General features: G+C 36.6%; 1 protein-coding gene across 1 annotated transcript; it reads left to right on the forward strand.

Annotated features, from left to right (window-relative positions):
- Positions 1-10,972: 10,972 nt before the first annotated feature.
- Lsm8 (LSM8 homolog, U6 small nuclear RNA associated) lies at positions 10,973-16,045 on the forward strand. Its single transcript, XM_069996630.1, has 4 exons — positions 10,973-11,169; positions 12,195-12,235; positions 14,521-14,648; positions 15,807-16,045. The coding sequence occupies exons 1-4, from the start codon at positions 11,139-11,141 to the stop codon at positions 15,895-15,897; spliced, it is 291 nt and encodes a 96-aa protein (XP_069852731.1). The 5' UTR covers positions 10,973-11,138; the 3' UTR covers positions 15,898-16,045.
- The last annotated feature ends 420 nt before the right edge of the window (positions 16,046-16,465 follow it).

Consider the following 16,465-nt stretch of genomic DNA (forward strand, 5'->3'; position numbering starts at 1 on the left):
AATGCATAACCAAATGTCTCTAAAATGTGCTGAATTGTTCTGTGATATTTCAGTTTTGTGCAGATCATTAACATTCTTTGAAGCCAAATGTAGCAGATGTATAAATTCTCAGATATTTCACATTTTTCCTTATATTAGTGATGAATATGTATTTCTAATACTGCCAACTTACCAATATTAGGACATCATTTTTTGTTCTCAGATATTAAAAATACATGAAGGCATTAAGATATTATTTAGACCAATTCCTCATTGTGCAGTCAGAGAGAGAGTGAGGTTTAAAGATACTTAACACTCTATCCAAGGAAGAGATGCTCATTGTTGAAAGTGATTCCATAACTCTCAGGTGCTGAAAGAGTAGCTATCAGCCTAGCCACACTATAATTTACTGTCACCAAAAAGGTGATATTGGCCACGAGAGACTCAGATCCAGGTCTGAGACTTGGTGCTTTTTATTCCTGAGTTATCTCCCTTATCTTCAGGAATTCCAATCTAAGGTCTTAAACTCTTAACCTTAACCTTCAAGCTATTGTCCTGACCACTTCCCTCCCTTCCCAATCAAACTCTTCTTTGGTTGTCCTGTAACTCCAGGCAGTGATCAACACTCTCCTTTCCTTCAAATTCTCCTCAGACATCCTTGCCTTAAGAAAACTTATCTGGACCCTGAGCAATAAGCAAGTCCAGGAATTAAGGTGGGTCTGTCCTGTTTCTTCCTATTGCTATTGCCAAATTATCCCCCTTTCTCTCCTGCAAGTCACTGGTGTGTATGTGTGTGTGTGTGTGTGTGTGTGTGTGTGAGAGAGAGAGAGAGAGAGACAGACAGACAGACAGACAGACAGACAGACAGACAGACAGACAGACAGACAGACAGGAGAGAGGAGAGAATTAAAAGGAGGGGGGGAGCAGGGAGACAGAGAGAGAGATTTGATTCTTGGCTTATTTTCCTATTTCAGCTGTTTACTCTATGCTACCTCCTAGACAATTTCAACTCTTAAAAAAGTTGAAACCCTTTCAATATGTCCAAACAAAAACCTCTAACTTTCCTTGGGCATAGGTTCCTATGCCCAAGGTTTACTGGTGCCAGAATTTTCATATAAGTGAATAGCACTTCATTGGTATAAGAATATCCCAGAGTCCTTTCATTTCCCCATTTTCTTCTTTATCTATCTGCCTCCTCTTGCCACTACTTTCCATGTTGGTCAGTACAGATTCCATCACCATCAATCTAGTCTTCCTTTCAATTACCACTTCCTTCCAACTACCACTTCCTTCCTGACTCACTTAAATTCATTGTACAGAATCCCAATGTATGGATGAACTCAAACAAGAAATTGTAACAAAAATCACATAATCAAGTGACTAATGTTTTCTTAAAACCATAATGTTTAGAAAAAATTTGAATCTTGGTATGACCCCGAAGTCTTACTACATTTTTTTCAATTGAAGTGTGTTTTATTCTTAAATCAGAACATCTAAAGAAGTGCTGCTTAATATACAAGAGAGATACTTTAATATCCATGTTTATAGCATCACTACTTGTCATAGATAAGACTAGAATCAACCTCAATGCTTAACAGCTAATGAGTAGAGAAAATGCAACAATATACACAATGGAATAAGTAATTCATAAATAAAAATGAAATTATGTTGTACTCAGGAAAATGGATGGAATTGTATCATCATATTAAAGGATATAAGGCAAGTAAAGAACTACAAATAGCACATGCTTTCACTTACATGAAGATTCTAGACCTAAAAAAACAAAAATAATATGACAGATGTAAAAGGAGGATTATGCTTGGTAGGGGAACCAGTATAGGCGAGGGAGGGTGACTATGCTGAGGGGGTAGACAGTATAGAACTATATTAAATATATGTATGAACATAGCATAATGTAACCCACCAAAATTTATTAAAATGGATTAAAGAAGAGGAAGATGAATTAGTATAGAGAAATATATAGATGGGATGAATTTTATTATAATCACACACATACACATGCACACACACATATACAATGTGCTTTCTCCTCAATATCAGAGTACAATATTCTTAAAGCTAGAATGACCCCTTCCTATTATCTGACTACCCTATTTTCTCCAATGAGTGTCTTGCATATAGAATAAAGTACGTTATATGCAGATTGTAGATATCACAAAGTACCCCTTTACTTAATGTATTTACCCTAATAAATTTTTTTCTAAAAAAAAAAGAGTTGTTTAAATCAGACTGGTTTCTGCTATGCCCCTTCCATTTCTAATTTATTGTTCTTCAGTGGCATTACTTAGAAAAATGGCTCTCTCCCTTTGGGTCCTTTTCTTTATTTAATTTCCCAATCAGTTATAATTCTCCTTTAAATCTTTACTGAGATTCGAATTCCACCTTTCCTTTGTCTTCCTACATTTCTCTAAGTGCTTTCCTGCTCACTAGCATAACACACTGATCATAGGTTCCTTACTCTGTCTTCTGCTCCTACCTATTTTTCAGCCTGTGTCTTTGTTGCATACAGTATGGAGAGTATGAGCTTATCGAATGGAAGCTCTCCCCTCCTTCCATGAAAAAGTCACCAAGTCTACCTCCTGCTTGGATGGATTAAAACCTTCCTCCAGGAAAGGCAACTCCTCCATACTGGTCTCAAACCTCTTATCTTGACAGCTTCTCAAGGAGATTTGGTCCTTCTAACTTTTCTCATTCTTTAGCAAATTACCCCTAATATTTACATAATAAAAATAACTATTGCCTTGGTCTTATATCTTCTCTTTAGTAGCAAAACTAATTTTTTATTTGCTTATTGACTCTCTCTCCTGATTAAAATTATTATTCTAGTCTCACAGTAAACTTATTTCTAAGGCATGCATAAAGATAGCTATTTCAATATCTGGTACATTCTTGGTAGTGTTCAAACTTTTCTAATAAAAGGAATAAAAATGTTTGTATGGGGCTGGGAAGTTGGCTCAGCACCACATAAACAGAAAAAAGCCAGAAGTGGCACTGAGGCTCAAATGTGGCTCAAGACTAGCCTTGAGCAGAAGAGCTGAGGGATAGAGGCCAGGCCCAGAGTTCAGCTCCCACGACTGACCAAAAAAAGTCTGTATGATATTATAGCATTAAATAGATATCAGGTCTATTTGCCTTTTAATGGTGATTCATTAACAAATGAAACTTCCTCAAAGCCTAAAATATTTACTATTTATCCCTTTACAGATCTTTGCCAACATATGTTTTAGGAAGAGAACTTGGATAGAAAAGATGAAGGATAAATATATGGACATATTAGACACACAGATATAATTGAAAGGAGACTGTTAGGATTGGGTAAGAATGATAAAGACCAAGTCGAGGTAATGGTAGTATGTTTGGAAAAGAGGAAAATTTAAGAACCATTGTATATATAGAAACAAAAAATTCTGTAATTAAATATGATAAAATTGGTTTTTAAATGACTAAATTTTTATTTTTAGTGGTTTTACAAATCGTAATTTGGAAAGAGAAGGAAAAATTTTTCCAGGAGCAATGAACTCCATATTGGGTAAATTCAATATCTCCAAGGCATATGTGTGAAAGGTGTCTAGTTTATCCCTTAATTGGCCTGGAAAGTCTAGTGGTGTCACTGTATTTATTGGTGAATAAAAAATCAATATGGAAATATCAGTAGCTGGTGAATGAGAAATACAAAGAGCTCCTCTAAACCTATATGCTGTCATTACTTCATGTAACATCTGATTAGAGATGTTAAAATAAATTAACTCAGGCTACATAGTCTAAATAAAGATGCTAAAATGTTTTTAACTACATCTACATAGTCTAAATAGATCAAAGTAACTTTTTTGTTGTTGTTGTTGGTCATGGGGCTTGAACTCTGGGCTTGGGCGCTGTCCCTGCACTCTTCAGCTCAAGGTGAGCGCTATACCGCTACAGCCACAGCGCCACTTCTGGTTTTCAAATGGTTTATTGGAGATAAGAGTCTCTTGGACTTTCCTGGCTGGGCTGGCTTTGAACCGCGATCCTCAGATCTCAGCCTCCTGAGTAGTTAGGATTACAGGCATCAGCCACTGGCACCAGGCTCAAAATAGATAACTTTTGAATGCATAATGACAAGTTCTTAAAATTCAAGCTGCTACAATGTGATACTTCATATATTAAAAAGAAACGACTTGTAGAAACATGTTACTAAAAAAAAAACTAATGTAGAAATGAGAGTGCAACATCAGAGGAGTAGGAAGAGAAATCAGCTTGATTTATCATATTGCATTTCTTTTTGTAAAAATTTGAAGTAAATGACACCAAAGGAAAGAGAGGCATAAATTGTCAGGAAGAAAACTAAGACATGGGATTGAATGTTATATAAGAGAAAATAGTTTCAAATGCAGAGCATCACATATACCACTCAACTTTGCCGACAAGTCAGAATTATGATTAAGAAGCTGTGCTTATTATCTGTCAGAAAAAAAAAAAATGTTTCAGCAGGATAATGAGGGTGGGAGCCAGATGGTGGAGGGTGGAGAAAAGAGGGTTGGCACTAAAGAAGTGGAGGCAATGACAGCACACATATCAGCCCAAAAGGTTGACAGGGAAGAAGGAAAGTGAAGAGGAAGCCCTATGGCTAACATCTTAAATGTTCTCTAAGAACCATGTATTGAAGGGTGGTGTCCGCCACCTATGGAAAGATTGGGAAAAAGGAGAACCATTTTGTGAAAAAATGTTTTTATATTAACAGAACTAAATAGTAGACAAATGTCCACCGTCTTTAAGCAATATCTCCAATAGGTGAATATGATATTTAGAGCTTGGTTTAAATCGCAAATAAAATGGTCATTGCAGAAGTGTGACCCATCAGATATAAAGGTTTTCCAGGGGTGCTCTTTAGATCCCCACAAAGTGGTTTGCATTTTCAGGCAGTCACCCAATCCAGTGTCTGTCAACCAGTCAGACTCAGAAACTTAATGCCATCAGTGAGAACATAATTAAGAGCACTCAGAAAGCCAATTAATTATCTAACAAAATTCATCAGGCTAATGTTTAAGCCATTTTACCCATTTAAAATAGTTTGATTGCGGTGCTGTCTAAATTCATCAGCCTGACCAGTGAGTCAAATTGTCTTTAGGGTATTTGAGACTCCTATAAACAGAACCAAGAGTTATATTATTGAAATCTTTAATGACATATGGCTTGGAAATTGTCACAAATCTCTGAAATAGTGATACTCTTGTTTAGTAGCTTCTTGAATCAGCTCAGTAGTGCATTACTTCTACAGGTGAAGATATACTATTAGAAATTCCCTTTCTGATATTTTTTTCCTGCCCTGGGGCTTGAACTCAAGCCCTGGTGGTGGTCTCTGAGCTAGCACACTTGATTCTCACCACCACTTAGAGATAGGAATCTCAAGACTTTTTGACTTTTGTGCTCAGCTGGCTTTGAACTTCCATCCTCAGATCTTACACCTCCTGAGTATATAGGATTATAAGCATAAGATACTAGTGCACAGCAGCATCTTTCTTTTTATACATCCTTTTGAAATTCATTTTCATTTCTTACAAATGTTAATACCTTTCTACCAAGCAGCAGACTTTTTTCTCTGCACTGAATGCTTTATGCAGGCTACTGTGTAACTTTCAAAATTTCAGTGAAATGCTCCTTTATGAACTTGCTTTTGCTACAGCTGGCATGACTGTTAAATTAGGTTGTCTATAGGTCCAGTTGTTTTACAATACCCATATTACAAGTCAAAGCCTGAGGTCTTAATCTACGACTCACTGCAAGAAGCTCAGGGAAAAATGTGACTGATATATTGAGCTGCCACTATCAACAAAATTAGAATTTTCAAGATATAAAAGGAGTGTTCAATGATTAATGCTCTCTACAAACAGCTGTCTTTAATTGAAATTATCTTTTTGTTTAAGAAACAAAAACTCTTCTGAACATTTGCTTCAATCCAAATGTGAATTATGACAATTTGTGACTTTTAATTTGGTTTTCTGGTACATAAGTTAAAATGCAGACCACTCTTTTCTATCATGCTCATGTATGAAAACTTCCATTTATATCATTCTATGAATTATCACATGAGGCAATGATTAAGACCCAACAATAGGAAGATAATAAATTGAATCATTACTTTTCTATTTCTCTTAGAATAAATGACCAAAAACATATATATATATATATAACTTTGTTTCTTATAGGGCTAAAGGTCACAAGTCTAGTGTACATCTGAGTGTACTAAGCTCAATGTTGTAGAATGTATACCTTTTGAGAGACTGTAGGGGAGAAAACATTTTTGCCTCTCTTATACTGTCTGTAGAATTCAATTCCTTTCCTTTGTTAGACTACTGCTTGTAAAGTAAAATCATCAATCAGGTTCTAAATCTGTCTACAGGACTCATAGCTCCTTCCTCAAACTTTAAAATCACTAACAGGGAAATCACTTTCTATGTGTCAAACCCATACTCCTTCCTTTTCCAATTTTAGGACTCTTATGATTTTCCTGGGTCCACTCTTATAATCCAGGAGCTTCCTTTCCCTAAGGGTCCTTAACTTTAATTACACCTAAAATTTCCATTTTGTGTGTAAGCTAACATGATCACAGGTGACAAGATAGATGCTTTTGGGGAAGGCATTATTTGTTTTTTTCTTTTCTTTTCTTTTCTTTCTTTCTTTTTTTTTTTTTTTTTTGGTGCCAGGCCTGCGGCTTGAACTCAGGATCTGGGCACTGTCCCTAAGCTCTGGCTCAAAGCTAGCACTCTACCACTTGAACCACAGCGCGTCTCCCAGCCTTTTTTGAGTAATTTATTGGAGATAAGAGTCTCACAGTCTTTCTTGCCTGGGCTGGCTTCAAACAATCCTTAGGACTCAGCCTCCTGAGTAGCTAGGATTACAGGTGTGAGCCAGCAGCGCCTAGCTTTCTATTCTTATTCTTACTGATAGCTGAAAAGTGCCAATGTGTCTTGCAGTAATTAGATAACAATTCCTTCTCATGTGTGAAAAATCTACCTACAAAAGCAGAAAATGAGATAATAATGAATGCTGATTATCTATAAGACTCAAAAATTAGTATCTTGCGAAATACTGTTGTGGCGGGGGCGGGGGGAGGGAATACTGGGGTTTGTACTCTGCACCTGTGCTCTTACTTAGATTTTTTTTTTTTTTTTTGGTTGAAGGCTGGTGCTCTACCAACTTGAGCTACACCCTCACTTCTGGCTTTTTATTATCAATCACTGTTAAAAAAAAAAAAACCGCTAAAAACAAAAACTAGAAACCCATAGGTCATTACAGATTCATATGATGAAAAAGGTCACTGAGATTCTTTGTTAATTCACAGAATAAATAATGTGGGCTTCAAATCCCTAACTTCCTTTTTCTAACTATTTATGACCCTTGGTCCAAAAGCAAAAAAGGTAAAAGTGGGAGGCTAATTCTATTTAATTTATAGAAATAATACAACAGCCTCCTCCTTGAGGCTGCAATGCGTGGTAAGAAATGTACGCATTATTCTGCCCATGTAATTGTAACCCCTCTGTACAGTATGTTCACAAATAAAATTAAATTAAATTAAAAAAAGAAATAATACAACAAAACTTATATGAAGGGAACTTATTAAAAATAGAAAAAGAAAAGTTATTTTTTCCATTTTCTGCCTCATATATATTAGTGTAGTTTCAGGTATTTTTCTTTCCATTAGTGTCTCAAGGTTATTTGTGCTTAACTTTTCTTAATATAATTTTCATATTTCATTCTCATAACTCCATCTATTTGTCTCACATTATTCAGCCCTCATAACATAACCTTGGTTTTCCCTAGAAATCAAAACACCAACCTTGCTCTCACCAGCGAATGTCTTCAACAAGCCCAACTCAATCTACACTCGATTTCATGTTGCTATAACAAAGTATCTGATACTTCACTATGAAAAAAGATTATTTGGTTCAGTTTTTGGAGTTCAAATCCAAACAAGGTGGCTTCCAATGAAGGGGTTGGATAGCAGCTACAGGAGCACACAGTTGGCAGGAAGAGTGGCATTGAGAGACAGGAAGAGAGAGGAGACTGCAGTACTAGTCTCCTTTCAGGGCATGGCCTTAGTGTGAGGTGGGAAATATACAGACTATGGGTCATATAAAACCTATAAAATCATTTGATACATGATGGGACAGACATATATGCTTCTTGTCATGTGTCTACAGCAGTCTGTCTGTACTGAGAATTTTGTATGGCTTGAGAATGTTATAATTACCCAAATGGTGCTTGACAGAAAGAAAATTCTCCATCCCTGTTAGGTTCTACCACCTTCCAATAACACCATGCTAGGAAGCAAGCCTTTAATACATAGACTTCTGGGGGCACATTACCCATATTCAAACTATAGCACTACCTATTATATTTCTCGAAAATTGGTTGAAGACTTGAGATCTAAGTTAATTTCTACCATCAATATTATTTTGGATGAGATATTGTGGTAAACATATTCAATCCAAGATTGAAGACGCTGATGCAGAAGAATAATGAGTTCTAGGCCAGTCAAGGCTATATAATGAGCTCAAGACCAGACCAGTACAGGTAAATAGTGAGGTGTGTGTGTGTGTGTGTGTGTGTGTGTGTGTGTGTGTGTGTGTGTGTGTGTGTGTGTGTGTGTGTGTGTGTGTGTGTGTGTGTGTGTGCCATATATGTGCACTAAATTCTCATATATATTATTTTGGCATGTATGCCAAAATCAGAGTGGAAAAAGTAATATAATTTCCCTGTGTTGTTGTCAAGGAAAACAAAAAAACACAAGTAAATATACAAGTAAATGCCTTCAACTGAAAATAATGTTCCTTAATCTGCTTTGTTATCATGGTAACACACACTTGGTAAGATTTCAAAAGACTAAAAATGTTCAGCTCTGGTACTTCATTTGGATGAATCATATTCTTTATGTGCTATTTAAAAAACCTGCCCCAAGTCATGAAACCAAGTTTCTTCTAAGGAAAAGTCAGATACGTATTAAATGCCCACCCCCAAAATTACCTTGTGCTGAGAGGATGAATTAAAGAGAAGATAAATACAATAGGGCAAGTTACATGTATTTAAAGCTCAGATTTTTAGTAGAGTATTAATAGTCTGTTGTGCCGGAGCAGATTTTATAATATATATTAGCTCACAAGTTAGTATTAACTAGTGGAATAACAGTAGATGGGGGGGGGGGTTCATACTTAGTTTTTTGTAGCATTTTAATGTTTTGTGCTAGGAAGACATAAAAGCTGAAAGGGAGAGGAATTTAGTTGGTTGTATGATTTTACTAGGCCTCAAATAATGTCATTTCACTGTACAGTCTTCACTCTTCCAGTAGTTTTGAAGGTTTCTTAGATCTTTGTTTTAAAAGCATCATAATGAATCAAAGCATACAACTCTAGTAACTTAGTATTTTCTGCAAAGTCCTTAATTGCTTCTCTACTTGTATCTTCTGATGTTCTCCTGCCCCTGTTTTCATCATCTTCAAGTCTACTCTTTAATGCTGCTATTCTTTCTGTGCTTATGCCAGTCCAGGGGCTTGAACTCAGGGCCTGGGAGCTGTCCCTGAACTATTCTGGCTCAAGGCTAGCACTCTACCACTTGAACTTGATTTTGCTGATTAGTTTATTCGAGAAGAAAGTTTCACAGACTTTTTTTGAACCCTGATGCTCAGATCTCAGCCTCTTGAGTAGCTAGAATTGTAGGCATGAGTCATCAGCACCCAGTTATACTATCATTCTTTAAGTTCAATCTTTTTTTAAGGTGGTAACATTTCTTTGTGAGGAATTTTACATACATGTTCTTTAACTAGAGCTTATATATTTTTTTCTTTGGATCAGTTTCTATCAATGCTATAGTTCACTGACTACTGAATGTTGCTATAGGCATTTAGAGAGGTTTTAGAGGCTAGTCTCTCACCACATACCCTGTAACTAAGAATATTTGTGTATAAAAGCCAAGCACTAGCAGTTTTTAACTATTTCTAGGTGAGCAGGAGTAGGAGGGGTATGTTAAACGAACAGAAAGAAGCATATAGTAGAAAGGGTGACTTGTTCAAAGTGCACTGCCTGCATCTATGTAATTATTCCAATTAATCCCCCCATCGTACTCTTAATATATGCAAAACAAGATGCCAGGTGATACCAAAGTTTGGCAATCTTCACTCAGTTTACTTTTTAAACAATCATTCCCACAAAACTTAAGCTCTGTTATTCAATTAAGACCTACTTTTCTGCATGTAATGATTTTCAGGAATGTAATATACATTTTAAATAAAATACTTAATGTGTTCGATTTGTTGTAGTGCGAAGGCTGGTGTGTTCCTAAAACTCCTTATTTTACACTCTTCCTGAATCAGTCCTTTCACAGTGACACAGTGGCTTTCATTAACTAATTTTACCTTGAGGAAAGGTAGACTCAGTGGGAAAGTAACGGCTGTAAATCTACTTCCTATGGGAATTTTACACATTTTACCTGCCTGGGCCTGTGGTTTCTTAAAGAAAAGCCCAAGGCCTCCATTTTGGAGCAGTTTTAGGATCAAGTGTGGAATATACAAACGTAATATTCACGGGTGGGTTCTCCAGCGATGTGTGTGCATTGAATGGTTATAACATGTACAACTCTACCCTGAGCCACTTGGCTTTATTAAGATTTCATCCTGTGCTGAGGAAAACTAGGGATTCCTTTCCCTCCGTCTGTGTATCCTTCAGAAAGAACATCTCCCTTCGCCTTCCTCCTCCTCCCTCCTCCTCGCCTTCCTCGTCTTTTTTTTTAATATGTGGTCCCGATAGCTACCAGCTCCTACTTCCCGCTGCTAGAAAACTTACTCTGCCATCTCCGCCCTCCTTCCGCACCTTTAAAAAGCCACAACCTCGCTTCCGCCACCTCCCGGGCAAGCCTTTGTCTGTCTCGGCTTCCGTAGCACCACCCGGAAGTGGATGATGCGCACGCGCACCAAAGGTCTTCCGGGGGTTCCGGCTTGGTGAGCGAGCCCGTTTCAACTTCTGACTCCAGGCTGGGACGCTGAGCTCTGTCAAGTCTCGCGGTACTTGCTGCCGTCAGCGGGCGCGAATCCCGTTCGTTTGTGGCGGGCGCTTTTAGGTCTCCTAGTCGCCGGTACCGCTCGGTGGCCCGGAGGGTCCGGGCCGAGCACCATGACATCCGCGCTGGAGAACTACATCAACAGTATCCTCGAAATGGTGCCCCGAGGGCCGGGGCCGGGCGCCCCCGAGGTCGCGGTGCTGCGGGCGCCCGGGGGCGGGTGTGGGAGCGGGGGACCGCGGGGCCGGGGCTGAGCCGCGCCTCCCGGGCCGGGGCCCTGCCGCCCTCCGAGGCCTCTGGGGGACCCGAGGCATCATTTCGTGTTAATCTTAAAAAGAACAAATGCGAGTGCAGCTATTGAGAACCAGGACTGCGCCTCGTGTAAGGATCCTCTCCGCCCCTTGACTGTGTTTCCTCGCTCTTAAATGTACAAGTTTGGGATGGACAGCTTCCCCCCCTGGCGATGATGGTTTTGTGAATTCTGTTTGGTTCATTCACGTACTGTTAACGTGCTTGATTTGGTCATTGTTTCAGGATTGTAAAAAAAAAAAAAAGTGTACAGGTGGTCTACAAATTGAATTTTTGCTCTCTGGTCACTTGAAGTGTATCAGTTGATTGGTCGAGTAGAGATGATTGGTTGCGATTGTAATGGGTCATAGTGATGATGGCCAAGTTATGCTCCTCGGGTTTTAATACCCCTTACAAAGTGTGCTGTTTAAAAATCTCGGGGCCAAAACGTCACTCATACAAATAAGGACACGTTAACGTAGTGAACACTTAAGATGCAAGCTTTATTGGTGTCTTCTGGCCGTAATTACCTGCTTTTCTTTTGTAAGCCAATTGTCCGAACATCCCTAAAGTCGTTCAACGGTGATTTATTTAACACTTATCCAACTTTACTTTGGAAATGAAGAAACAGGCTTAAGAAAGGTAGGAAGTGCCTTGCCCACAGTTATGGATTGGCCACCATCTCAGGATGTACTGATCCCCAAAGCAGAATGTAAAGAAGTTAAAATGTTTGCAAGTTTCTCCATAGTGTACATAAGAGCTGTATTGAATAGTTGAGGTCTGAAATCTTATTTTTTAAATTGAAGTAGTTAAAACCATTATCAGAATCTTGTTGTCACTTTGTATTCTCCAAGAAATGTTTTCCTTAATGCAAATATCAGGAACTGTTGCTGTTATTACTTCTGATGGGAGAATGATTGTGGTAAGTCCTTGGCCTTTTTATTCTTTCTTGTAGGTATACTGGTAGAGATTTTGATGTCTAATATCTACATGCCACTATAAACTTTTAGTTTTATTCCACTCATTTAATTTGATTCCACTCATTTCTACTGGTCCTTCATTCAAAAGCCTTGAGTGTATGATACATACAAGGCTTCTGGATGACAGAATCATAGATTGCCCTGTTTGAGAGCTCCTGGTCTAATCTGAAAAAAATCGGTATTTTTGTTTTCCTCTTCCATTTTTATTCTTGTCCCCTAAAATGCTCTGACATTTGCCACATGAGTCACAAGTTTTGAAACTTTTTGTATGTATATACAGTCATATATTGGTGAAGAAATTCAGTTTGGGCAGGAAGTCATCATGTGATTTCACTTGTGCAAGCATGGATGTGTGCAGAGAAACTTAGGAAGCTGTGACATCTCTCCAGAATTGAATCCTGTGGGGACTATTGTATTCATGGTCTATCCTGACCAAGACATTTGTTACATGACTAATTAAATCTCATATTTTTTTCATTCTGAAGTTTGGCTTTTGTTTCTTTGTTTTCCTTTTAGTCCTCAGTGAGTACTGACTAATATAAATTCTGTACTCTGTTATTTACTAAATGTGTATCATAAGCCAGACGTGTTGTATTATTTAGGCTTGTGTTACATTATTTAATCTTCAGTAAAACTTTGTGAAAGTTTATGTCTGTATTCTAGGTTAGTGAATATTAGTGCAGAACAAAATCATGATTTAAACTAGGTTTTATTCCAAAACCAAGGTTGTCTTCTTCTGTAACTAAGAAAGTAAGTATGTCTTCTAGGTACCTTCTATTCATTGTATTTTAGCAACTATAGGCAGTTAGAAATATTTTTAATATGTGTTTTTATTGTAAAGATACTGTACAGAGGGGTTACAGTTACATAAGCAAGGTAATGAATCCATTTCCTATTGAGCATTTGTTACCCCTCCTTTGTTTTGTTTTTCCCCTACTGTCTCTTTCCTCCATCTCAAATTTTGAAGATGTCCATCACTGTTGGCATTTATTTGCAAACATTTTTATTTTGAAAAGATATGTAAAAAGTATGTCAGTACTAGAATTCAATAGTTCTGTATTTATTTGACTTAATAGAATAGCTGTATGTAAAATGAGACAGATTATATTATATATGAGTATTTATGTAACCATTTGCTAATGTGTATAGTAAATACTGTATATTTTGTCTCATTTCCCAAATCTGGGTAGCAGTTTCTTTTTATGTTATTCTGATTCTGTGTATTTTGATTTTCAGAATATGAAACAGTTTAAAAATGAGCTGGCTAGGTTAACCAACCAAATCCAATGTACAATACTGGGATATTTCTCCAGCAACTTGAATATCATTTAAGCTGCTGTGTTTTATTAGATAAATGTTTTCTTTATTACAACTAAATTACTTTCATACAAGTTTCTTTGATTATTTTCCTCAAGTTCTAGTTTTAATTAGTCATATCTACATTATGGGATTAAAGGAATAAATTAATAATAATGAGAGACAGCATACTGGCAACAAGAAATTTTGCATTGCTGTCACTACCTTTTGAAGCTTATATTTAGTTATACTTATGGGATAAATTTGTGTCTCTGAAAAAGGTCACCTATTTTTTTCCTTTTTGTAGTTTTTTTAAAATTTTATTTTCAAGGTGATGTACAGAGGAGTTATAGTTACATAGGTAAGGTAGTTAGTATATGTCTTGTCGAACGTTGTTACCGCCTCTATTTTCCAATAGTATAATGTAGTTATTTAGTGATATGGCTCTAAGAGATAGTTTTCTTTTGAGATATTAGGATCCAGGATCTGATGCCTACTATTTATTTATTTATTAATAAATATTCAGTTCTCTGGGCCACAAAATGGAAATAATTACAGTTTTACCTCCGTAGGTAGAGATTAATAATTTTTGAGAATCTCTTATTTTAGTTTGTGTTCTTAGAATGATAGGTCCTGGGTGACATGGGCTTTATATTACTTGGAAATACTGTGGTATGTAGGTGTCCTTTGCAACTCCTCAACAGTTCTGCATACTAGTGAGGTGTATAGTACAGAAATTTTTTTCCTATCTTAAGCAACCAATAAATTTTGTGTCCTGAAATATGACTGGTTATTTTAAAAAGTCATTTTATTTGACAGTGAAGTTACATTTAAGGTAGGTAGTTAACTAATAGTTAAAATGGTTATGCGTGAATTAACATCTATAAGTAAATAAGAATATTTGCCTTTCTCCTGAATACTTTCTTTTCAGGGAACATTAAAGGGCTTTGACCAGACCATTAATCTGATTTTGGATGAAAGCCATGAACGCGTATTCAGCTCTTCACAGGGAGTAGAACAGGTGGTGTTAGGATTATACATCGTCAGAGGTGACAATGTGTAAGTGAAAGTGAGGTTACAGTGTACTTCCTTGCTTTATGGAGATGAAGAGATTTTCTCACAAATATCATACCATATTATCCATACATAGATAATAGAATGAATACATTCCTTTGTTTTATAATCTAACAAATCAGTATATTTGTGTGTGTGTGTGTGTGTGTGTATATATATATATATATATATATATATATATATATATATATATATATGTATGTGTGTGATGTTCATGTTCACTTGTGTGCTGATGCTGGGGCTTGAACTCTGGGCCTCTAGTTCATATATCTTACTCAGTCAAGGTTGAGGCTCTGCAACTTGAGCCATACTTCCACTTCCAGGATTTTGCTGGTTAATTGAAGACAAGAGACATGGATTTACCATCCTGGGCTGCCCGTGAACCTCAGTCCACAAATCTTACTCTCTTGAGTAGCTAGAATTATAAGTGTGACCACTGGTGCCCAGCTATAAATATATACATTTTACAATAAGATTTTTCAGGAGTTAACCTAAGGGATTGCTACAGATGAAACTTTTGCCTGATGAGATTTGTTCCTATTTGTGGTAACAGCCTGGATAAAGTCTTAAGTAGAACACTGGTGAGCACCAAGTACTTCATTGGAGTGACTTATGACAATATTCTTTGAGGCTGCCTCAATTTCAGTGGAACATCTAAGGTTCAGTGCTAGCGTTTGCAATATATCTTTGGAATTTCCTGGTTGAGCAACTTTAAATAGCTCATTCACAGTTTGTTAATAAATAACGCTTAAGATAATGTGTGATTGATGTACTTAAGATGAGGCTCAGATCCCCTGAATAATATAAACCATCCAGTTTATATTGGGATTGTGTGTAATACATTGTGAGTTTCTCTAAACAATTTAAAACTTTACCCTTGACCTAATGGTATGCTAGAGCTCCTGATTATTGTATTTCTGAGAATTTTCATTGAAGTCTTGTTAGCCTATGGATGATATTAGTAAATGCAAAACAAAATTAGTGTAAATATAAATTGTTTTATTCTATATTTCTTTTCTGTGTTCTTTCAGTTCTACATGTTCAGGAAGCATGAGTAATTTCTATAATTTGATAAGATTTGAAGTGTGCATGTACATTTATTTAAAATTTTTGTTTTAATTGGACTTTTTTCATAAATTACAGGGCAGTCATTGGAGAAATTGATGAAGAGACAGATTCTGCACTTGACTTGGGGAATATTCGAGCAGAACCTCTAAACTCTGTAGCACACTGAGGAAAAACATGTTAGACATCTGTAAATCTTGTACAGAAACTAGTTACTCTAAAGATGATTTTCAGAATTTTTATGTATGTGTAATTGTGGACTCCGACTTCATATTGATTCGCTATCAGGTGTAAATTAAAATATTTCTACATTTTTATTGGAAAATCTTTGTTGGCCTAAATTAAGTGTAGTGGCTTGGTTTTATTTTTCTATTAAATAATGTGAAAATCTAATGGTCATTGTGCAAACTTAAAATTAACATTTTGTGATACTATGTCCAAAAGAGTACTTTTTGTATAAGTGATACCAGTACTGCAAGATACTTATGTTTCTCTGATATTTGAGAAAGTCACCAGAAAACATCCTGCCTTCTGCAAGTATCTGAGTCACAGGTATTTGTTCCACTGCACTAAAGGTAGCTTGTCAGCATTTAAAGTAGTTCCTGGCACCTAGAAGTGTAGACAAAAGTGTGTTGGTGAAATAAAGGGAAAAGATACTAAACTAAGTTTTAATAAATTGCGCCTCAAGTTTGGACTTGAATATTAAGCATATAGAAAAGATAGGTTTGGTCAAATCT

The sequence above is a fragment of the Dipodomys merriami genome, unplaced genomic scaffold, assembly GCF_024711535.1.
Source record: "Dipodomys merriami isolate MVZ:Mamm:240054 unplaced genomic scaffold, mDipMer1.0.p SCAF_5, whole genome shotgun sequence".
Lineage (NCBI taxonomy): Eukaryota > Metazoa > Chordata > Mammalia > Rodentia > Heteromyidae > Dipodomys > Dipodomys merriami.